At 43.8% G+C, this 25,497-nt stretch overlaps 1 protein-coding gene across 1 annotated transcript in view; it reads left to right on the forward strand.

Moving 5' to 3' along the window:
* SPATS1 (spermatogenesis associated serine rich 1) overlaps positions 1 to 25,497 on the forward strand; it is a 41,219-nt gene that overhangs the window by 569 nt on the left and 15,153 nt on the right. The window contains exons 2-3 of the mRNA XM_033217350.1: positions 18,639 to 18,786; positions 24,239 to 24,363. Of these exons, the coding sequence (XP_033073241.1) occupies positions 18,639 to 18,786; positions 24,239 to 24,363 (273 nt within the window). The remainder of the gene's footprint in view (positions 1 to 18,638; positions 18,787 to 24,238; positions 24,364 to 25,497) is intronic.

The following is a 25,497-nucleotide window of genomic DNA, read 5'->3' on the forward strand; positions in this document are numbered from 1 at the left end:
TTGTAGGCCACTGAGTTTGAGGTAGTTTGTTATACAATGCTATTTTGGCAATAGCTGAGTAATACAAAGGCCAAAATACAGAAGCCAAGAGTAAAAGGGCAACTGAAGTAGGTGGCTGATGTGTGTGTGAGTCAATATGGAAGCGATGGTGGGATCTGAGCAGACAGCATGTGGGGAAGGGCCTGCAGGAACAAGGCGGAGAGGATGGAGGAAAGGAATACTGCACTGCAGCTCCACCAGAGGCTGGAGGGAGGGGCAGCCCCCCGCCCCACACACCCCTCCTCTGTGCCTCTACTGAGTACTGGGCCTTTCTGGCATCTTTGTTCAGTGTTGTCAATATCCAGGAGGCTTTCAGAGAGTAGAAGTTTGACTCCTAACAGGGTCAAGATTTCCAGTTATGGGGTCTATATGGGCTCATGGTCATGCTATGTCAATGGAACAACAGTGGAAAGGTGGGGCACGTGAGATCTAAGGAGAACGCTGCTGAATGGGTATTGGCATCACTAGCTGCGAGCTCCCTAACTCTACACAGTCATTAGTACAGGGAACCAGCCCTCCAAAGCAGAACTTCTGGGTCATGTTGGTGTGAGCAGGCTCTGTAAGGTCCTGTGACCTTGAGGAAGCTACTTAATCTCTCCAAACTCAGGCGAGGAGGTAATGGGGATAATAACAGTACCTATCCCCACAGGATTGTTACAAAGAGTCAATGTGGGGAGTCTCTGACGCAATGCCTGGCACAGAGTGAAGCCCACCATGAATTAGCATAAATAGCCATGTCGCCATTTCTCTTCTTTTTTTTTTTTTTGAGTTGGGGTCTTGCTATGTTGCCCAAGCTGGCTTTGAGCTCTTGGGCTCAAGTGATCTTCCTGCCTCAGCCTCCTGAGTAGCTGAGCCTACAGATACGTGCTACCATGCACAACTTATGCTGCCATTTTGTAATGAGACTGATATCTGGTGTTCAGTAAGAAATGAGTATGTCTTGTTTTCCTGAGACTAGATATTTCTTAAAAGTAGAAGGCCAAGTGCAGTGGCTCATGCCTGTAATCCCAGCACTTTGGGAGGCCGAGGCGGGCGGATCACTTGAGGTCAGGAGATCAAGACCATCCTGGCCAACATGGTGAAACCCCATCTCTACTAAAAATACAAAAAAATTAGCTGGATATGGTCGTGTGTGCCTGTAATCCCGGCTACTCGGGAGGCTGAGGCACGAGAATCGCTTGAACCCAGGAAGTGGAGGTTGCAGTGAGCTGAGATTGCGCCACTGCACTCCAGCCTGGCGACAGAGTGAGGTTCTGTCTCAAAAAAAAAAAAAAAAAAAGTCGAAGTCCCCACCAAATAGACTGTCGCACTAAGTTTGAACTCTCCTTGGCAATACCCTGAGCAGAAATCTGACTTCTACCATTTGTTCCTCAGCCCACATCAGCCAATCTGCTGGCTTTTGTTTTCTTTCCCCTTTCTCTGTTTCTCAGGAAATCTGTCTATTCTTATGCTTGCAGGGGGGAAAAAAGGTGGAGGTGGACCTGAAAGAGCAGATGGCAGAGCCCAGCAGGATGCCATCTCTTGCCACCAGCTTGGGCTGTGGAAATGCTATTGTATAGTTGGCATTTCCACCATAAGCTAGGTGACCCCTCTGCTGCACCTGAGGTTTGTGAAATGGATCATATGACCTTCATCACAACAGCAGCTGGGGCTTTTTAAACCAGGAAGATCCTGTCATGCTAACTTGCATTTCTTTTCCTAACCTACCATAGAATCTTGCCCTAGTTCTTTCTTGCATTCTGCTTTTTCAGGGGAGAGTTTCCAAGGCCAATGAGCTCAGTACCTAGCCATCTTTGCATTTTTCTTAGAGTTTGTCTGGAGAAGCCCGTCTGTCTCAGGAGGCAGTCTTCCCCATTGTCTTCTAAAAGCTGGCCCTTCTGGAGGGTTTTAGTCTGTCCCTGGTCCTGGTTCAAACCTGAGTGAAGATGCAGGAGGATGTAGCCACCCTCCTCTCAGAGTTCATGATGAGCAGGGTATGGAGATGGTCTAACTTCTTCCCCAAGGACCTTCAGCTCTTTAACAACTTGCTAGACTGAAATTGCTTCTATTGGTTTCTCTCCTCCACCCTTCCCCAAGAGAACAGGCCAACTGCTGTACAGTTCCTCTTGCATCAGATTTGAGTGTTTGTACTTCTTTGTTATAGAAATCAGTCATAGAAGAAATTGCTCTTCATAACAAAAGCACACAGTTATTGACTTCCTACCATGTGCATGTCATTCTAAGTGACTGACATGTATTTATTCATGAATCCTGTCAACCGTATGAGGGAAGTACTATTATGATCTCCCTTTACAGATGAGGAAACTGAGGCTCACAGGGACTGAGTAACTTACCTAGAGTGGACAGCTGGTAAGCAGGAGTGGCAAGATTTGCGCTTGGGAAGTTTGGTTCTGAAGACTGCACTTGTACTTCTGATGTCATAATGCTTATTTTCACAGTATTGGCTGGGTTGAAGACCACAGTAACATTTATTTGCTTATTTTTTCTGCAAAAGTAACAAATATTCAGCAATGTTCAGCGATTTGGCAGCCTCTTAATAGGCTCCAGGAATAATCTGGCCTTCCATGGGTGAATGTTCTCTTTAGAATATGGATTATTTAATGCCTCTTTGTCTCCAACTTGGAGCCCCAGGTACACATTCCAGGCACCAGAAAAAGTTCATTCAACTTCCTGTTAGCATGCCAACATCTCTCACTCTCAGCCTGGCCGAAACCAACCTAACCATTTCTTTTGCTACCCCTCTTTCCTCTCCAGCTCACATGGAGACTCGTGTAAAATTAGATCTATTTTTCCAAGACTTGGTGTCCTCAGGCCATAAGTCTTGGGGCTGTCTTTGTCTCCTCTGTTTGGTTGGCTTCTCATATCCATTAAGTTCCTTCTGGCTGGCCCTCTTCCTCAGACAGCAGCCTTCCCACCTCATCAGACTAGTCTCCCTAGAGCTCTAGGGTTCTACTAAGAAAGAAATGGCACCCTCCAGATGGGTAACTGCAGGGTATAATAAAGGCACTATTCACAGAGGTGCAGGTGAGTTTAGGAAAAGCAGCAGGGAATGGGGCAATGCCTCAGGGCTGTAACAGCTGGGAGTCACTGCTATTCCTAGGCCTGCAAGGTCCAGGGAAGGAAGCAGTGAGTAGTCCCCAAAGAGAGCTATGTGGAGCCCACCCCTGACAGGGGCCATGGCCCCAAGTGGAGGGACATAGACAACTGAGGCCAACAGGACAGAAGCTGGGGACTGAGGGGTAAATACCCTGACTTCACTTTCCTCCCTGCCTTCCTCCAGTGCTGCCATGGGATTTGGGGGGTGAAGTCCACATAGGCCAACCTCCCAGGCACAAAACAAGGTGGGGACAGTGGGAGTGGACCTGTGAGAGATACAAGGATGGGCAGCATATGCCACTTTTGCCTCACCATCCCTCTGATGAGAGATCTGCAGTGACTTCTTAGTCCATATTGGGTTAAACCTGATATTGAAGGAATTTCACTTCAACCTCACCTACTTCAGCCTTTTCCTTTCCTGTTCTGTAGAGAATAGGCATTCCACTCACAGAAGCTAGTATCCTTACTCTGCATGTCTGTTTTATATGTTACATAGGTTACATACATTTTAAAATCTTAGTCATTGGTTTATGTTACTCAGAAATCCAAGTCCAAAGGGACTTTTGTGTTTCTGGGGACAAGCGTCCTCTCGGGCCTCTCCCACACAGTCTGGCAGCCTAGGATGTAGCCCTGACAGCCTGGCCAGTACTGAGATGACAAACAGACCTGCTCATTGCTGAGGGCACATATACGAAGGCTCTGGCACAGTGGTGAGAGCTTAGGCTCTGAATCTAAAGAGACTGGATTGAAACTCCAGCTTTGCCAGTTACTGGTGGGACAAGTTACTTCTGCCTTCTGAGTCTGGCTTTCCTCATTTGTAAACAAAGGATGATTTACTAGCACTTTACTGTGGTTGGGATTAAATGAGATAATAAATGTAAAGAGATGGGCATAGCTATCAGGGGAACTCAGTCAGGGAAGGGACTGTGTTTTATTCACCTTTAAATTCCTGTACCTAGCACAGTGCCTGGAACATAAAGGGGTTTGGTCATTGTTTCCTGGCCTGAACTGATGGGGAGGCCCTCTGGCTATTTGGGAGCTGGCCATGTTAGTCAATTATGAGGTAGCAAATTCTCTCTCTCCTCCATCTTTGCCAGGCTTCCTCTACCTACCATTGAAGGTTTCTGAAGGTGGCCGTGCGTCAGTAATCCACTCAACACCTATTTCCTCAGCGCTGTCTTTATACAAGTCTCTGTGATGCCCCTTACTTGAAGTCAACAGTAGAGAATCTATCAGCGCATCCCATTTTCCATACCTGGGTTTATACTGCCCTCTGGTGCATACTTATGGGACAAGCGCATTACATGAGGGCTTCTGCTGGATGATCTTTCCTTGACATTGGGGAAGACAGGCTCCCCTGTAGGGACCGTCTGCAGTGCTCTTTCGAGGAGAAGTGGTGTTTAAGACGCTTGCCTCGCCCAGTTTAGCTTGCAGCTCTTGAGGCTTACCAAACTCAGAGGATTTTTACCAATGTCTGACCCTAGGCCATTAAATAATACCATCCTTCTAGGCTCAAGTTTCTTTCTCCAGCAGGCAGTTTTTGTCCTGCCAAGACTCAAGAGGAACGGGGTAGAGTTTATTTGAGTTTATCTTTCTCCCTCCACTGTCTGGTTTCCTCTAATCTCTGGGCTCTTAATTCTTATGGCTGTCCCAGCTGCTCTCAGGGGTCTGGGGTTGCGGGAGCCAGGGGAGAACCAGACAACCATTCCTGTCCAGTGCCCGGCCCCCTGCTTCCACCCCTGCCTCACTGTCTACCATTCCTTCCCGGAGCCAAGCTCCCAGTTACTGAAAGCGAAGTGGGGTCCTTCAAGGAGAAGGAGCAAAGGGGAAGAGGAGTGGTTAAAGTTCAGCCCACCCTCCTCTGGTCTCACCGTGAAACCTGCTAGAAGTATTTGTCTTTCATGATTAAGTCGAATAACATAAATTTGCTGATATGCAACTATGTTTCACCTACATAACCAGAAATTTTACACAGTTCAGTGAAATACTCCACATGTAAGCCCTGTGTGTGTTTGTAGTGGCCTGGAGTCCCAGGTTTCCTGAGCTCATTCAGACCCATGAGGACCAGGCTTGTGGAACATCAGGCTCCTGGACTGTAGAGCTGAAAGGAGGGCCCTAAAGCTGGAGAAATGGTTGAGTTGACCTTAAGGACCTGGGACCACCGCCCCTTCCCACATCAAGCCTCCATCTTCCTGCGCAGGTTCTGCGGTAACCTCCAGACTGGGCTTGGTTTGGGGTGCTCAGCCAGGGGCCGGCAAGGGAACACTAAAGAAGCCTTCTTCTTGCCCAACTGTGCTCACCCTCCCAGCTATACGGGCAGGATTTTCTGGGACCTTCAGGATCCTCAGCCTTCTGGGAACACCCAGCATCCTCCCCTTACCTCTGCTGCTGAACTCTGGTTGTGGGACTGCTGTGCACAGGAAGCTTCAGGTGCAAATCCTGGGGACATACCGGCTGTGTGTGTGGGGGGGGCCAAGCTGATCAGAGGCAGCTCCGAGGCCCTGAGAACCCCTTAGCTGGCTCCAGTGCCTTGCCAAACCTTGGGTACAGCTGCCAGGGCAGGCCTGGTGCAGCAGGCATCTAAAACTTGCCCAAGGAGTGAGGGCAAGGTGGCCTGGGAGGTTTTAAGCTGCAGAGTAAGGGAAGGTTTATGAGTCACAGTTCACAGGACTCACCAAGGATGAGAAAGTTTCCCTTCTGTGACTCACTTGCCTGCCTAGCAAAATCACCTGACCAACAGATAGATCTTGATATCTTGGAATCTGGTGGTTCAGGTTAGAAACCTGGTCTCTTTCCTCCTAGGAGGATGCAAGCAAGAGAGGGAGAGGCTCAGCTCAGACCATTATAATCATCCATCCATCCACCCACCCACTCACTCATTTATTCATCCATTAAACAAATGGTTATTGAGCATCTATATGTGCCAGGCACTGTGGTAGTAGCAGTGGATAAAACAGACAAAAATCTCTGCTTTCCTGGTGAGGCAGCATCTTGAGTCAAGCCATTAATACTCACCTAACTATGCTGTTGCCCAGCTAACATTTCTATTACAAAACTATTACCTCTTCTACCATGGGATAAAGAGATAACATGTTTTTTAAACTTTGATAAGGGGAAATGCTCAGGATATGCAGCTATCCCTCTGTATCCCTGGGGGATTGGTTCTAGGACTCCCCTCCCAGACCAAAATCTTGAGCATATCAAGGATGTTCAAGTCCCTTTTGCAAAATTACATAGTATTTGCATATAACCTATGCACATCCTCCTGTACAGTACTTCAAATCATCCCTAGATTATTTATAATACCGAACACAATGTAAATGCTGTGTAAATTGTTGCTATTCTTTGTTGTTTTTATCTGTATTATTTTAAATTTTTAGATATTTTTTGAATATTTCCAATCTGTAGTTGGTCATATCTGTGGATCCAAAACCCTCAGATATGGAGGGCTAACTTTTTTTTTTTTTGAAATGGAGTCTCACTCTCTTGCCCAGGATGGAATGTGGAGTGGCATGATCTCAGCTCACTGCCACCTCTGCCTCCTGGGTTCAAGCAGTTCTTCTTCAGCACTCCAAGTAGCTGGAATTACAGGTGCCTGCCACCACACCTGGCTAATTTGTGTGTGTGTGTGTGTGTGTGTGTGTATGTTTTTAGTAGAGACATGTTTCATCGTGATGGCCAGGCTGGTCTTGAACTCCTGATGTCAAGTGATCCACCCACCTCGGCCTCCCAGAGTGCTGGGATTATGGGATTATAGGCGTGAGCCACAGCCCCTGGCCATCAACTGTAATCTTAAATTTTAAAAGCCCAATACAAGATATATATATATATATATATATATATATATTATAATGTTAACGTATTTGTGCACAGAAAAAGGGCAGAGAAGAAGCAGCCCCTAAATATCAGCAGGGGTGTAAATCACCAGCGGTATATGACATACATGTGCATAGAAAAAGGGCAAGGAGGAAAAACTCCTAAATATCAGTAGGGGAGATTGTGTTTTCTAGGAGGGCCACAAGCTCCCCTGTCCCCTATGCTCTTCATACAGTATGACCATGATGGAGCGCTGTGATCTAAGTTCCCTCTCCATGCATTTGTGACTGTGGAGGCAATACAACTTCTGCCTGGTCCTCCTGGGACGCTCACATTGGAAACTCAGACACTGGTGTTAGAAAGCACATGGAAAGGCCACACATGGGTGAACTGGCGCTAACCCTGCTGACCTCAGCTGACAACCAGCATCAATCACCAGACACATGAGTGAGGAAGCTCCTCTGTGACCTCTGACTGAGACCCTGTGAGAGACCCCAAGCCTGAGCAGCCTAGCTTAGCCTAGCCAACCACCAGAGTCAGAAATTAAAAATGAATGTTGTTGTTTAAAACAACAGAGTTTGGGGGTGATTTGTTACACAGCAATAGCTATCCAGAAAAAAGTATTTAACTTCTATGTTGTGAGATCATGGATATTAACAATACTTTTCCATATTTTCCAATATTTCTATAATGACCATTTATTTCTCTTATAATCAGTAATAAAAAAAAAAGGGAAAATTTGGTCTAAACACGAATTTAGGGACTTAAACTAGACTTGGAGAAAAGCTTTATATGCAAGATTTATTAGATACTGGAAAGGATGAGGAAGATAAATTTAAGTCAATATGATGGAAAGAGTGGTGGATTTGGAATGAGGAAACTTAGAAATGAATCTGTTTTCTGGGTGACCTTGAGCAAGCCTTTGCTAAAATTTGGTTTTCTATTTTGAAAAATGCAGCTGGCTGCTTAAGGAAGATAACATCCACCAGGGCGCCTGGCCCAGAAAAGACGCTCTGTAAGTGGTAGGTGGATCCTGTCTAATCAATGCCAATTATAACCAGGCATCTGCAAGCTTTGTGGAGGGCGCATCTTTCACTGCTACCAGAGCCTACAGTTCTAATAATGAAAATTGCCTGGAAAAGAACCACAACTCTTAAAAAAAAAAAAAAAAATGCAAAACCACAAAGTGGCTTTTGCAGCGGTCCTTGCCTGTGACGCCGGGCCATGGCTGGAGCCCCTAGCTCCTCATCTCCCAGGAGCCTCTATCCCGTATCAATGGCAAGAGAGTCCGGGGGTGACAGATAGTGGGGCCGGCAGCCGAGCCAGGGAGGACACTGCGCGCCGCATTGCTGGAGCCGGTGTCCCGGCAACCCCGGAACGCGCCTCCGTGGGAGAAGCAGGCGGCCGCAGCGTCCCTTTTGCCCTCGGCTCTCGGTTCCTCGGCCTCGGCGTGCGTTCGGCAGGCAGTTCGGCTGCCAGTTGGTTCGTTGGTCCGTGGAGGCCTCTGAGCACAGACCCGGGCCTCCCCTGGGGAAGGGGGTGGGAAGACTCTGAGGTGGAAAAGAAGGAGCTGGATGGGGGTGTGCAGCGAGCCTGGCTCGGGATGGGGGCGGACTTGCTGGAGCTCCGAGGGCTTCTAAACCACGCATCGCGCGGGTGGAGGGAGGGAGGCTCCGGTTTAGAGGCCAGTCCTGCCGGCCTGACTTTCGGTGGCTTGTGGAATTTGTTTGTTTTGACTGATACCTTTCTTAGGAGGTTCTTTACTTTGGCTCTGGGTTGCTTCTAATATTTAAAATCAACATGTGCACAGACGAGTCCATCCATGATCACTGGAAACGGTCCACGGGGCTGCCGTCTCCCCTCCATCTCAAGCGCGACCCGCGGCAGAGAGCTGGAGAAGGTTCCAGAAAAAAGGGACTCTGGCATGACCGAGGTGGAGAGGACCTACAGTTGAGTTCTGAGAAATCCAGAGCACTCACTGGGTGTGGAGTTGGTGGCCACATCCAAGTATACTACACCCGGGGGTGGGGGCAGGTGGAGGGCACCATTTGAAATTTAGAAGGAAGCTAGTTTGGGGGCATGTAAAAAGAGCTGCTTGAATAGTAGCTTATGTCTGTGCTAATCCAAGATTTGATTAGGCAGAGAGCACCACCGAAGCAGAGAGTCTCATAAATTACCTCACTGGATCTCACAACAGTGGAGAAGTATATTACTTATGAGTAAAGGGAGCCAGAGATTTGACCTTCCCAGTGCTTGGGTTAATAAATGGTGAGTCTGGGATTTGACATGAGCCTGAGATTTGACGTGAGTCTGCCATACTCCCGAGCCCGTGTCCTTTCATCTTTGCTCAGCTTTTAGTAGGTTTGTGTCACTGCTTATTGGATGGGACAGTTTAGATGGGAATTATGAACACTTTAAAAATTAGATAATGGCTGGTAGCTCCATAATTGGTTAAGGCCAAGGAGAAATTCAGGGGCACGTTTGCCTTTAGAGAACAGTGTCATAGCGCCTGAACAGCCACAGTGGCCCAGAAAAGCTCAGAGTGCACCTGCGCTCAAGTTGTCATTTACCTGTTATGAGTGAGTGGCCTGAGTGCTGCAAAAAGGGGTTGTGAAATGTCCAGACTTTGTTGGATCAGATCTTAGCTTTCTCCCTGGTCTTCTGTATTCTGGTTCTGTGATCTCATTCTCCTTCACAGTGGGGAGAAAGGAGGGAGGTACAACTCATTCACCCAGCTATTAATATAAGCTGGGACCGCAGAGAAGGAGGAGCTGGAGGAGTTAGAACTATTAATTGTCCAAGTGTGTCTGGAACAGCAAGGAGAAAAGGGTTCTGGGATACTAACTATAAGCTCCAGACCTTCCTGCAGTTTCCAGTTTGGTTTGGGGTAAAGGAAGAAGCTGCTGTTTTAAGGATGTCCTAGGGAGGATCCATGTTTTAGAGTTAGGAGTACCAGAAGGTCACCAGGTCCCAGACCACATTAATGAAAGCCCCATGGTATCCTTTCCTGCTGTGTAGGAGAGTCTATTCAGGAAAACACATCTGAGTTTAGCTTAACATGGAATGTATGGATTTCAGGAAGGAAGGGGCTCCGCAAACCAATTGAAGATACGTGTGTGTGTGTGTGTGTGTGCATTTTTCCATCAGAGAACCGATTGCTTTCATTACTGCTTATGGGGGAGGGGATATAATAAAAAAATGGGTTAAAAATTTCTGTCCTTGATCCTTAGGCCCATTATGAAGCAGATAAGCAGGGGTGGGAAATAGTGTTTGGTTAAATGAATATCCATGTTAAACAAACATGGCTTGATGTATTATTTTTCTCCCTGCCAGACAGCGCTATTGTGACAATCAGCTAAGATGACAAACATATGAAAGTGCTTTGGTTATGTAAGGTGTTATTCCTGCTTAAAAAAAAATGGAAATAATTATCCTGAATTCCACAGATGGCAATAAAGAAACAGACTTTCTTCCAAATTCTCTTTTTTCCCTTGAATTCCTTTCTGGTTACAAGAACCTTCTCTTGGCCTTTAATTACATCATTTCTTCTTATTTTGTAGTGTTTTAGAAACTTGTCAGAATTTTCTGGCTTCTGGCTTACTTGACATTTATTGCACTTGAATAACAATTTTCATGATAAATGGTGAACCTTTCAAGCAGGGTGTATCTCCTTAGGGTGTTTGTTTCTACCCACAGCCTTCTGAGCTAGATGGGGGAGAGGGCAGTCATTGGGACCTGGGCGTGGAGAAGTAATTGACTTGCTTGGAGTAGCTGGATGGTACTCTATGCAGTGGGAGCATCAGTATCAGTATTAGCATCAGTATTAATAAGTATTCAGGCTTGCAATTCCGTCTTCTCTTCCAGCTAATCTTCTTTTACCAGGGGAAGGGCGGGGAGGCATCTTGAGGACATGTTTAAGTGTCTCCAGCTCAAGTTTGAGGTTGAGTTACTCTTAGGAAGATCCTGTAGTCAGCTTGATCTAGCGAGTGTGCTGTTGGCCAGTTTAGCAAGAGATTGCTCTTCCCGTCCTTGTCCATCAGACAAGCGTTCCCCATTATAGTGGCCACAGGCCACTTTCTAGAGTGCTGCTGCCACAAAACTTTTCAAGCAAGCAAGGAAGTGTGCTAAAGTTTTAGGTGTAATTTCACAGCTCGCTGCTCAGGGACATGCAGTACATTTAAATTTTGCTCCTAACACAAACAAACAAAAAACTTGGGAAAGGGCCCTCTCTGATACCATCCATAGGGCCAACCAATTCTTGCTTGGGTAAATTCTCAAGTCCTATAGTGGCAATATGCAATTAAAATGTTTACATGTTATGAAAGGCAGCCACTGTTAAAACCTATGGGCAAAAATTACCATAAGTAAATCTTACCATAAATACCTCAGAACTCACATGCAAGTATTGACATAGAGGACATCTTTGGCCTTGATTTCATTTCTTCTCCACATAGGTGAATCCATTCTACATCTCCAGACATGCATTTCATGCCTTTTTCATAGATACGTTTCTAGAAGTAGAACTATTGAGTCAGATGATATGCATTTCTCATAGGCTTCGGAAGTCGCATATGGCCAAATTGCTCTTGATAGGAATTCCATTCCTCCAAGCTATGCCAACCCTGGGTGTTTGCAAACTGATAACAAATAATGGTATCTCGTTTTAAGTTCAGTTCTTCAATTATTCGGACGGGGCCAGGTACAGTGGCTCATGCCTGTAATGCCAGCACTTTGAGGTGGGTGGATCATTTGAGCTCAGGAGTTTGAGACCAGCCTGGGCAACATGGTGAGACCCCATCTCTACAAAAAATACGAAAAAAAAAAAAATAGCTGGTCATGCTGGTGCGTGCCTATGGTCCCAGCTACTTGGGAGGCTGGGGTGGGAGCATTACTTGAACCCTAGGGACGAAGGTTGCAGTGAACTGAGGTCACTCCAGCCTGGGTGACAGAGCAAAACCCTGTCTCAAAAAAAAAAAAAAAAAGAAAACCCCATAAAATCAACCACCACCCACTCCCCCAAACCCAATTATTAGGATGGATGAAATTTCCCCCAAATATATATTGGCTGTTTGTATGTGTTATTTTCTTATTTTGAGATGGGGGTCTCACTCTGTCACCTAGGCTGGTGTGCAGTGATATGATCAGGGCTCACTGCAGACTCAACCTCTCCAGCTCAAGCAGTCCTCATCTCGGCCTCCCAAGTAGCTGTGACCACAGGTGTGCAACACCACGCCCAGCTAACTTTTTAGTTTTTTGTGGAGACCAGGTCTCCATATGTTGCCTAGGCTGGTCTTGAACTCCTAGCCTCAAGCAGTCTACCTGCTGCAGCCTCACAAAGTGCCGGGATTACAGGCATAAGCTACCTTGTCCAGCCCGTTTTTAAAAATAAGCTACCTGATCATGTCTTTTGCCCTTTTTTTTTCTTTTTGGATGTTTATTTTCATCTTATAAATTTATAAAAGCTCAAGGAGTGTAAATTAGTTCAACCATTGTGGAAGACAATGTGGCGATTCCTCAAGGATCTAGAACTAGAAATACCATTTGACCCAGCAATCCCATTACTGGGGATATACCCAAAGAATTATAAATCATTCTACTATAAAGACACATGCACACGTATGTTTACTGCGGCACTGTTCACAATAGCAAAGACTTGGAACCAACCCAAATGTCCATCAATGATAGACTGGATAAAGAAAACATGACACATATATACCATGGAATACTATGCAGCCATAAAAAAGGATGAGTTCCTGTCCTTTGTAGGGACATAGATGAAGCTGGAAACCATCATCGTCAGCAAACTAACACAAGAACGGAAAACCAAACACCGCATGTTCTCACTCATAAGTGGAGTTGAACAATGAGAACACATGGACACAGGGAGGGGAACATCACACACTAGGGCCTGTCAGAGGGTGGAGGACTAGGGGAGGGACAGCATTAGGAGAAATACCTAATGTAGACGACGGGTCGATGCGTGCAGCAAACTACCATGACATGTGTATACCTATGTAACAAACCTGCACATTTTACACACGTACCTCAGAACTTAAAGTACAAAAAAAAGCTCATAATTTGTCATGACTACTAACTCTTTTTTCTTTCTATTATGTATGTTACAGATTTTCCCCCAGTTTATAGTTTGCTATGAAAGTTTTGAGTTTATATTTAAAGAGGCATATTCAAATCTATGCCTCTTTTCCTTTATTTTGCCTATATTTGATATCTTTCTTGGCAATAACTTCTTCGCTCTAAGATTATATAAACTTTCACTTATTTTTTTCAGGTACATCTTTAATTTCAATTTTTACATTCAAATCTGTAAGTCATCTGGATTATTCCAGTTTGGGATAAGAAAGGTTTAGTTTTATTTTTATTCCAAATGGTTAGTTGTTCCAGCAATATTTTTTGAATAACCCATCCTTTCTTCACCAAAATAAAATGCCACTTGTTTTCATATAAAATTTTATTCTATTTATGTTTACTATTTTGCTCTATTGATTTGTCTGTTAGGGTTTTTGTCAGTACTATCTCGATTATTTGAATGTTAAACTACGTTCTATAAATTATACTCCATAGCTATGTAACCCTGAACAAGTTATTTGACATTTCTGGAGCTTAATTTCTTTATCTGTAAATTTATCTCATTTTATTTATAATTATGGCCTTCTTTTCATTTCTATTATTATTATTATTGTTTTTTGGGGGATGGAGTCTCACTCTATTGCCCAGGCTGTAGTGCAGTGTGGCATGATCTCAGCTCACTGCAATCCCCGCTTCCTGGGATCAAGCGATTCTCCTACCTCAGCCTCCTGAGTAACGGGGATTACAGGCATGCACCACCATGCCCGGCTAAGTTTTGTATTTTGGGTAGAGGCAGGATTTCACCATGTTGGCCAGGCAGTCTCAAACTCCTGACCTCAGGTGATCCTTCCGCCTCGGCCTCCCAAAATGCTAGGATTACAGGCCAGGCCCTAATATTATTTGTATTTAAAATTTTTTCTTGAACCTTGTTTATCACATGATTAGCTTTTGCATGAAGCCAAAGTTCTGATAATCTTTATTTCAATCTTTTATGATTTTATTCCTTAAAATTTTTTTTGGGGGGGAAGGGTTACTCTTTTTTTTTTTCTTATTTCTTAAATTGATGATTTATCTCATTCATTTTGGAATTTTTTATTTTGAACACTATAATCCATCAATTCTTGTATGGACAGTTTGCATCTTTGAAGTAGGGACTGGATGTTACCAGGTCTGTGAGCCGAGCAGCAGGCAGGATGTGGTTGTAATAATTTTTGCTGTATGAGCACTGAAGCATGTAGAATGTGTGTTCACAGCTTGGAAGAAAACTCCAGAGACAATAGAGAAACACTTTTGCACGGTGTCTGATACCTGTAATACCAGCACTTTGGGAGGCCGAGGCAGGCAGATCATGAGGTCAGGAGTTCGAGACCAGCCTGGCTAAGAGACCAGCCTGGCCAAGATGGTGAAATCCCACCTCTACTAAAAATACAAAAATTGGTCTCAGCGCCACCGTGCCTGTAATCCCAGCACTTTGGGAGGCTGAGACGGGCAGATCACGTGAGGTCAGGAGTTTGAGACCAGCTTGGCCAACATGGTGAAACTCCGTCTCTACTAAAAATACAAAAATTAGCCAGGCATGATGGTGGGCACCTGTAATTCCAGTCACTCAGGAGGCTGAGGCAGGAGAATCACTTGAACCCAGGAGGCACAGGTTGCAGTGAGCTGAGATCGCACTACTGCACTCCAGCCTGGGGAACAGAGTGAGACTCTGTCTCCAGTAAATAAATAAATAAATAAATAAATAAGCAAGCAGGACGTGGTGGCATACACCTGTAATCCCAGCTACTCGGGAGGCTGAGGCAGGAGAACTGCTTGAACCCTGGAGGTGGAGATTGCAGTGAGCTGAGATTGCTCCATTGCACTCTAGACTGGGCGACTCGGCTCAAAAAAAAAAAAAAAAAAAAAAAAAAGAAAAGAAAAGAAAGAAATGCTGCATCACTCAACTCACATTTTAATTGAAATCTTAGGTCAGTATTAGGTGGAAAGTGTGGACATTAGTGATTGAATTGAAAGTGATTTAGTAGTCAGACTTCTGAATGTGCATAAGATTTAAGAATGCCTTAACCAATCTATTTTGCTTATAATTTCCTTCTTTATATAATGCATGAGTGATATGTGATTAAAATCTATAAGTAAATCTAAAAGAATGCCTCAATAAGTATAAACTAAAAATTCTAAGTGATGAAAGCATATGTCCTAGTTTAACTGGCAGCCTTTGTTCTTTGCGATACATAGAATAACAATGCTATTACAATTGATGGTGCCTTATATTCAGTGAAATACAGCATGTGCATTTAAGGTTTCAGATTTCTAATTACTGCTTTAGTTGAATCCCACAAGTTTTGATATACAGTACTTAATGTTCATTGATCATTAAGCACCTCATGATTTCCATTACAATTTCTTCTTGTATGTGAATTATTTAGAAGTGTGGTTTTGAGTTTCCAAGCTTATGGATACTTTTTGGCTGTCTTTTTATTATTGATTTCTAATTGTATTGCATTGTGGTCAGAGAGTGTGGTCTATGTATTGTTGATACTTCTTTTGTGGCTTTGTATATGGGTGGTTCTTCCTTTGATTACTGGGGACCTGTCCTCTCATCCTCACAGCTCTGCTGCTTTCCTGCCACCTCCCCTGGGCTTGGCTCCATCCCAGTTACACCTTAAGCAACCAGTTGGCCCTCACTGTGCTGGGGGCTGCTCTAGGCTCTGGGGCATATTCCAGAGCAGCACTTCCCACACTTGGCTGACCCTAAGAATCACCTGAGGTGCTTCTTAAATATCCGGGCTCCCAGACTGTAGGTCTGAGTTAGAGCCCTGGAGTCTGCATATTGAACAAGTAGCCCAAGGGGATTCTCATGACTGGGCAAATTCAGGAAGTTCTGTGCAGTTGGTAATCTGGAAGTGGAACGGGTAAAATATAGTGATGGAACTAGACTTAAAGAAGGAGATCAAGGCCGGGCGCGGTGGCTCAAGCCTGTAATCCCAGCACTTTGGGAGGCCGAGACGGGTGGATCACGAGGTCAGGAGATCGAGACCTCCTGGCTAACACGGTGAAACCCCGTCTCTACTAAAAATACAAAAAACTAGCCGGGCGAGGTGGCGGGCGCCTGTGGTCCCAGCTACTCGGGAGGCTGAGGCAGGAGAATGGCGTGAACCCGGGAGGCGGAGCTTGCAGTGAGCTGAGATCCGGCCACTGCACTCCAGACCGGGCGACAGAGCAAGACTCCGTCTCAAAAAAAAAAAAAAAAAAAAAGAAGGAGATCAGTGCCAAATGTGAGCCTAAATGAAGAGCAGGGGTGAGGGTAGGGGCTTATTCAAAATGCAGGTTCCCAGGCTTCACTTGGAGAGATTCTAATTCAATAGGTCTGCGATGGAATTTGGGAATCTGTATTTTAAACAGGCTTGCTAGGTAATTCTGATGCAGATAGGCCTTGTACCATGTCCTGAGAAGTCCCAGAGTGAGAGGATTTTGAAGGGAGGAAATAGCTCAGCTGAACTTTAAGCTTTGTAAAGTCACAGGCAAAGTCCTCTTAGGAGTGAAAGGTTTGGTGATAGATTAGGACTTGATAAGAGTGGGAAAGATATTATTCACTTGTGATATGAAATTTGAGAGGAAATGGATAAAAAACTGAGTAGTAGTCCTGCTGCTAGATGGTGGGAATTTGCATCGTTTATAGTATACAGTCATATCAACAGGTTCTGCATCAGCAGATTCAACCAACTGCCCATAGTAAATATTCAAAAAGGAAACAACAAGGCTGGGTGTCGTGGCTCACACCTGTAATCTCAACACTTTGGGAGGCTGAGGCGGGCGGATTGCTTGAGGCCAGGAGTTCGAGACCCGCCTGGCCAATATGTTGAAACCTTGTCTCTACTAAAAATACAAAAATTAGCCAGGTGTGGTGGCAGGTGCCTGTAATACCAGCTACTTGTGAGGCTGAGGCATGAGAATCACTTGAATCTGGAGGTGGAGGTTGCAGTGAGCTGAGATGGTACCACTGCACTCCAGCCTGGGTGACAGAGTGAGACTCAGTCTCAAAAAAAAAAAAAAAAAAAAAAAAAAAAGAGAAAAGAAAAGAAAACATCAGTATAACAACAAAAATAATACAAATAAATATATAACAACTATTTACATAGCATTTGCATTGTATTAGGTATTATAAGTAATCTAGAGATGATTTATAGTACAACATACAGGAGGATGTGCATATGTTATATTCAAATACTACACTGTTTCAGATAAAGGATTTGAGCATCTTCGCATTTTTGTATTGCGGGGGTCCTGGAACCAATCCCCTGTCAATACCAAAAGATGACTCTATATGTGTGAAGCATGATACTGTGTAGGTGGAATAGTAGTCAGTCTAAAAATGTCCTCAAGAATCAGAGAAGTTTGACTCTTATTTCTTACAATTTTCTCATTACTAGAGGTTACATTGCCATCTATTGAGCTTCAGTGCTCTATGAAATGATGCATAAAGAAATATGCATAATCTTTTCATCAGACTTTTTATTTTTGTGGCTGGATGAGGTACATAACTGTAGGAAATGATAACAGAACAAATTGACTTTTATGAAGTATTATTAGTATAGGCAGAGTGAAGATAATGGGTACTCGTCTCTGTCTGACACTCACTGGTTTTCAGGACTCCCTTACTTGTAACTGTGGGTGGCTGGGAAGTTATAATTCTTTTTCATTTATTCACTCAAACATTTATTGAGCACCTGCTTTGTGCCAGGCACTGTTATGGATGCTACCAAGATGAATAAGAACTGTGAGGGGAAATTTCTGAGGGCGTTCTTTGGGTTGTGATCACCATTATATTCATCAGTTTTTCTAGGAACAAATCCTTTGGAAAATTATATTGAGATGGTTAATACAATGTACAGTGCTATACAGCTCACTTCAGATCCTAGGTCTTCCACTTAGTTCACAGAATGTGAACTGTGGGTAGGGGCAAGCAGTCTAGTACAGGGGTTAGGATCTCAGGCTTTAGTGTCACAGAGCTGTAATCAAATATGAGCCTAGATGTTTTCTTTTTTCTGAGACAGAGTCTCTGTTGCCCAGGCTGGAATGCAGTGATGTGATCTTGGCTGACTACAACCTCTGCTTCCTGGGTTCAAGCAATCCTCCCATCTCAGCTTCCCAAGTAGCTGGGATTACAAGAGTACACCACCATGCCCAACTAGTTTTTGTATTTTTGTGGAGACGAGTTTCACCATTTTGACCAGGCTCGTCCTGAACTCTTGACCTCAAGTGATCCACCCACTTTGGCCTCCCAAAGTGCTGAGATTACAGGCATGAGCCACCGCGCCCGGCCTAGATGTTTACTTTTTATGTGACCATAGGCAAGTTTAACCTTCTCAGCCTCAGTTTTCTCAACCATAAAATGGGGATAATAAGGAATACCTATGCCTGTTGATTGTTATAGGGATTAAATGGGATAACATGTATAAGGTGTTGACATAATCCTCAGTGCAAGGTAAATGCTCAGTAAATGTTAGCTGTTTTACAAATTTATTTATAATCTAGGAAACAAAATAGGGCAGAATGTATTTTCAATAATGTAATTAGATGGTGATATCTCTGTGTTGCAGGTGCTAACTGCAGTGATTTTCTGGAATCTAAGGGATGGTTTGCCAACACAACATCCTCTGGCAAAAGTGTCAGTTCCTCATCTTCTGTGGAAACAGGCCCAAGTGTCAGTGAGCCTCCAGGCCTCCCCAGAGTGTCTGCTTACCTAGAGTAAGTAAGGGTCTGGTGTAGAGCTGTCACTGTTGGGGGAGATTCTGACCAAGAAGCCAACAGTCTGAGAGGTAGCACGGTATGCTTGGCAAGAGCATGGATTCTGGAGCTAGACTGTGTGGGTTCAAATCCCGGTTCTGTCACTTAGTATCTGTGTGAATCTGAGCAAATTACTTCACCTCCCTGGGCTTCAGTGTTCTTATCTGTAAAATGCTGATGATAGTTTATAGGATTGCTGTGAGGATTAGTTGAGTTAATACCTGGAAAGAGCTTAGAAGACTTCCTGGCACACAGCAAGTTCTGTGTAAGTGCTTGGTATTATGAAGTTCAAAAATAAGTGAAACTATGTATTTTTGGGATATGTACATACATACATGGGTGGTAAAACTTAAAGAAAAGCAAATCGATGATTATTGTAAGAGTCACAATTAGGATAGTGGTTACTTTTCCCAGAAAGGGACACACACAGATGGTTTCTGGGGAGTGGGGAAGAGAAGGACTGGCAACGTTTTGTTTCTTTTGTTTGGATAAAGACAGGGGTCTCGCTCTGCCACCCGGGCTGGAGTAGAGTGGTGTTATCTTGGCTTACTTTAACCTCAAACTCCTGGACTCAAGCGATCTTCCCTTCTTGGCCTCTCAAAGTGCTAGGATTGCAGGTGCGAGTCACTGTGCCGGGCTAACGTTTTGTTTCTTGACCAGGATGTTGGCTTTGTATTTAGTTGTAAAACTGTCTTTATGCTTTATGTACTTTCCCTGTTTATATTTCTTTTCCAATACAAAGTTTTGAAAATGCTTTGCTAATACTTTTTGTTACAATGAAAGTAATTTAAGCTTATTGTAGAAAATTTGAACAGATGAAGACAGTACTAAAAATAAAAGTCATGGCCAGGCGCGGTGGCTCGCACCTGTAATCCCAGCACTTTGAGAGGCCAAGGCAGGTGGATCACGAGGTCAGGACATCAAGACCATCCCGGCTAACATGGTGAAACGCTGTCTCTACTAAAAATATGAAAAATTAGCCGGACGTGGTGGCGGGTACCTGTAGTCCCAGCTACTCGGGAAGCTGAGGCAGGAGAATGGTGTGAACCTGGGAGGTGGAGCTTGCAGTGAGCCGAGATCGTGCCACTGCACTCCAACCTGGGTGACAGAGCGAGACTCTGTCTCAAAAAAAAAAAAAAGAAAAAAAAAGTCACATGGCCGGGCATGGTGGCTCACACCTGTAAACTATGCCCAGCTAATTTTTATTATTTTTTTTCTGTAGAGAAAGAAAAAACTATTATAGTTTCATACAGAGTAGTTTCACTGTCCTCAAAAATCCTGTGTGTTCCATCTATTCATCCCTTCCCACCCCTCCCACCCCCTGGCAACCACAGATATTTTTACTGTCTCCATAGTTTTTTCTTTTCCAGAATGACATATAGTTGGAATCGTATAGTATATACCCTTTTCAGATTGGTTTCTCTCAATAATATGCATTTAAGTTTCCTTCATGTCATTTCAGACCTTAATAGCTCATTTTTTCAATGCTGAATAATATTCCATTGTCTGGATGTACCATAGTTAATTTTTTCATTCACTTACCGAAGGACATCTTATAAAGGCAACTTTTTCATTGAGCAATATGTGGAGAGAATTTTCTCATACCTGTGAGTGTTTTTCAAGAACACGGTTTTCAATGACTACAGTGCTGGAGTGTCAGATAAATAGACCACAATCTAACCAGTGACCTATAGTTTTAAAGAGTTGCTATTGTAAATAGTGCTGTAATGCATATCCCTCTACATTCGGCTTTTGCCCATCTCCGGTTATATTATAAAAGTAAATTCCTAGAAGTGGATTTATTCAGTCAAAGTTAAGGGAAGTTGCTCAAGTGATTCTTTATATAATAAAATCTGCTCCAAGTGGACTTGCTGCCCCCAGCACTAGACATGGAAGAGACTGGCATAATCCTTAAGCTCTGCCTCTTTAGGTCCTCTACACAAGATGTATACCACTAGCAGCAGCAGTGGGTCCATGTATTGAGAGGGAAAGAAAGCCCAGACTGTGAAGTTCACATCCTGTGGGATGGGGAACTGGGTGATTGCTGCCAGTTCTGCATTCCTAATTCCCACCTAAATAAGTCCCCTTTATCGCTCATGATGCCTGGGTTATGGAGGACCTAACTCAGTCAAAGCGTGTGTAGCCAAATGTAAAGCTCCAGTCTAGACATAGCCTCAGGCTTTAGATTGATATATTGAACTGCTTTCTAGATATCTCCACCTGATATCCCACAAGCCTCCAAACTCAACATGCCTTGACTGAACTTCTCATCACCCATCCTCACAAACCAAATCCTTCTGTGTTCCTTGTCTCAGTTGGTAATCGTGGTATTCATACAGCCCCAAAGGTATAGATTGACAGGTTATACTTGTCTCCTCCTGCTCATCCAACTGGGGATCAAGCCCTGAAACACTGTATAAGTCCATCTCCTCTACTACATCTATATTACCATGGTCCCACTCAAGGCCCTGATCATCTCTCATCTGGACCACTGTAATACCTTCTAGATTAGTTATTTATTGGTGCACAGCAAGTCACGCTAACTTAGTGACTTAAAACAACAAACATTTATTATCTCACATTTTCTACAGGTCAGGAATCTGAGTATAACCTAGGTGGGTGCCTCTGGCTCAAGGTCTCTCTCACAAGATTGCAATCAAGGTGTTGGCCAGAGCTGTGGGCTCATCTGAAGGCTCAACTGTGGGGGGCAGGGATCCACTTCCAAGCTCACTCATATAGTTGGTGGCAGGATTCACTTCCTCACAGGCTGCTGGGGCTGATAGTTCAGTTCTCCACTGGCTGTTGCCCACAGGCTTCCCTCAGTTCCTTGTCTCTACAGAGGGCAACTCACAACATAACAGCTGTCTCTCCTCACAAGCAAGCAGGAGTGCACACAAGACAAAGCCACAGTCTCTTTGTAACCTAACCTGGGAAGTTATATCCCATAACATTTGCTGTTTTCTCTTTGTTGAAAGTGAGTCAGTAGGTCTAGCCTATACTCAAAGGGAGAAGATTACAGGAGGGAATAAATGCCAAGAGGCAGGGATCATTGGCAGCCATATCAGAGGCTGCCTGCTACACTCTCCTAAATGGACTCCCTGACTTACGTTTTATATTCTCAAAGTTCATTCCTTTCACAGCTTCTAGAGTTTTCTAACCATATGTGACCATGTCATGTTCTTGCTTACCATTATTTAATGATATCCCATTAAAGCCTGATAAAAAAGAATCCCCCCTCATATGAACTGCAAGTTCTCCAGATCTGTCTCCTTCTCTTCTCTAGTTTTATCTCCAATACTCCTGCCACAACCACATCAAATGTCTTCATTTCCCTGATATTTCTTCCTGCTATGCCTTTGCTCACATTGCCTCCTTTGCTTGAAGTGGCTTTCTCCAATGCCTTGCTGTGTGCACATATTGTAGAAGCTGCTCGGCTTCCACTGACTTTCCAGTGGCGTCATCTATGCTATTCTCCTTTTTCTGGGGAATTGATTTTCACTCCTTCCTTACCAAGTTTTTTTTTTATTTAGATGGAATTTCGCTCTCCTGTTGTCCTGGTCAGAGTGCAATGGCACCATCTCAGCTCACTGGAACCTTGGCCTCCTGGGTTCAAGTGATTCCCCCTCCTCAACCTCCTGAATAGCTGGGATTACAGGTGCATGCCACCACACCTGGCTAATTTTGTATTTTCAGTAGAGACGGGGTTTCACTATGTTGGCCAGGCTGGTCTCAAACCCCTGACCTCAGGTGATCCACCCACCTCGGCCTCCCGAAGTGTTGGGATTACAGGTGTCAGCCACCGTGCCCAGCCCTTCCCTACCCAGTTTTTAAACATTTTAACACAAGGTCTTGTTATGTTTCCCCGGCTCGTCTCGAACTCCTGCCTACCCAGTTTTAATGAGTATTCTGAATAGGGGCTACCATCATCTTACTTGTCTCCACTTCCTGATTGTGATTGATTTAAGGGAGAACGTGTGATCTAAGCTGAGCCAGTGAGTCCTTCCCTGAAATTTTTCACATTGGAGATAGGGGTAAAAATTGGTTGGAAGACATGAGAATTTGAATCTGGGCTGTCAGTGGCCTTTTTGCTCTTGTGAAGAAGCTCATCTGCAATTGGCAAAAATGAAGCCAAGGTGTCAGGATAAGCAGAAGAGAGTGACAGTTCTGAGACATTGAACCCCAATTCCAGTTGTCCTCAGCTGTACTCTCGTGATGGAAACTAACACACCTCCAAAATTGCTTATATTCTGAATCAGGGGTGGGGGCATTGAGTTATTGGTCCTACCTACATCACAGGATTGTTAGCAGGGAGCAGACAAGACGAGCAATATGAAGTTGCTTTGATGCCATTTAAATATGAGTGATGCATTGTTATGAAAAAAGATCCTTTGACTTGATAACAGATCATTGTACCTGAAAACACTGTCCAAGGCCAGGTCTCAGATGCAAAGCCATTTAAACCAGAAGTGTTTGCATTTTCTGCTGACACCTATAAAAGTTTGTCATGGGCCTTTATAAACTGCTAGGAAGTTCAGCACTAAACATAATGCTCTACTATTGTAATCATTTCAGTCTAGGTTTGTTTTGATTATTTATTCATCTTCTCTATATACTTATTGACTTTTTATTTGCATTTAATGGTTTTATTAAACATGCCTTTTTGGTAACAGATTTATTTAAACATAATTCACATACCATAAAAGTCACCCACTTAAGGTGTGTACACAACTTGATGTTTTTTAGTGTATTTATAAAATTGTGCAAGTATCACCACAATCAATTTTAGAACATTCTCATCACCACAAAAAGAAATCCATACCCTTTAGCAATCATTGCCCCACACCCCCATCTTTCTATCCCTCTAGTCTAAGACAACCATTAATATACTTTTTGTCTCTGTAGATTTGCCTGTTTTGGACATGTAATATTAATGGAATTATCAATATGTGGTCTTTGGTGTCTGGCTTCTTTCACTTAGCATAATGCTTTCAAGGTGCATACGTGTTGTAATATATATCATTCCTTTCTAAAAATTGTGGTAAAATATATATGGCACGATCGTTGCCATTTTATCCATTAAAAAAACGTTTTTTTAAAGAGATGAGATTTCATTCTGTAGCCCAGGCTGGAGTGCAGTGGCATAGTCACTGCTCACTGCAGCCTCCACTTCCTGGGCTCAAGTGATCCTCCCACCTCAGCCTCCCAAGTAGCTAGAACTACAGGTTCTGACTGCCCATCTTTTCAATAAGTTTCAGTCCGCTTAAATTGTGAATACATAAAGGATATGCTCAAGGACTTTTTACAGAGTAGTCCCAGTTCTCATAAGCGAGGGCAATTTTAGGGTAAACTATGTGAGATCAGGCTCTAACTACCAGTTTAAGCACGTGAAAGAATCCTTCTGCTTTCTTTCCAGCACCACTGCTGACTTGGATCAGAAACCCTCCTCCTCACATTCTGGTCGCTCCTCGGAAATGTCATTGCCTCAAGTCCAAAAGGATAAGTATCCTGAGGAATTCAGCCTGCTTAAGTTGCAGACAAGTAAGTCACAGACCCTCCTCCACATGCCTCTGTGCCCCAGGTCTTTTCAGAAGTCTACCATACTGTTGACCACCATCACTGAAGGCCCACAACTGTCAAGCATTTGACATACTTTATCTCAAAATTCACAACACCTCTGCCAGGAAGCTATTATATGTTTTTCAAAAATACAATGCCTTTATATAAAACCCATTAAAATACTGCAGAAAGACATTAAAATAATATAGAAGTATATAGAGTATAAAAACCCTTCCCCAATGTTTTCCAACAATATCCCTATTCTGCCTCATAGCCGTGAAGAGTTAATATATATTTTTCCTGTATTTTGAAATGTATATGTGTGTGTGTATATATACACACGTGTGCATATATAGATGTAAAATAAATGGGTTAGTATACAAATGGTATAAATAGATCATGGACCTCTTTCTGTGCCAATACAAACAGATCTATGTGGCTAATATAGACATACCCATTTTACAGAGGAGGAAACTGAGGCTTTGAGACATTCAGTCATCCATAAAGCCACATGGCCAGGAAGTAGAGCGATGGGATCAGAACCCAAACTTGCTTGCCTCAAATCCTGTGCTCTTCTTGGCTATCCCAGAGCCCACATTTCTCAAGCATCCCTAGAACTGCTAGGGGATCTTTTATTGTTTCAAGTCACTGTTAGCAATCTTACAGGAAAAGTATCAGATGATGAAACAAAGGCACTGCGAGGTCCAGAAACTAGCCTGAGGTCTCACGGAAGCTTTTCTCATGTGAAATGATCACAGGTACATTTCCCAGTGTCACTATCGTGCATGTGCATGCTATTGTTACAGACAATACCATGTTTCATCCACTTGAGGTGCCATGTGGATGGCACTGGCCTAACCATTTGCTGGTTGATGGCATTCTATTTTTCCTACACAGTTATCAGAGGGAAGATTGTATCATAGGTACTTGGAAGACTGTATCTGAGCTTCCCAACCAATACTTAACTGCTGAACATAAAGTTGGCTTTATTTTTGAAGGAGAGGATGAAGAGGGCAAACAAGCAAACAAAAACAAAGAAGGCCTCTTAGGTAGCTTTCCCCCCACTTCACTTCCTTTTGTGTCTAGTCCCACAGAGTTTCACGCTGTCTCTGATGT

Source organism: Trachypithecus francoisi, unplaced genomic scaffold (genome assembly GCF_009764315.1).
Source record: "Trachypithecus francoisi isolate TF-2019V2 unplaced genomic scaffold, Tfra_2.0 Lachesis_group10, whole genome shotgun sequence".
NCBI classification, from domain to species: Eukaryota; Metazoa; Chordata; class Mammalia; order Primates; family Cercopithecidae; genus Trachypithecus; species Trachypithecus francoisi.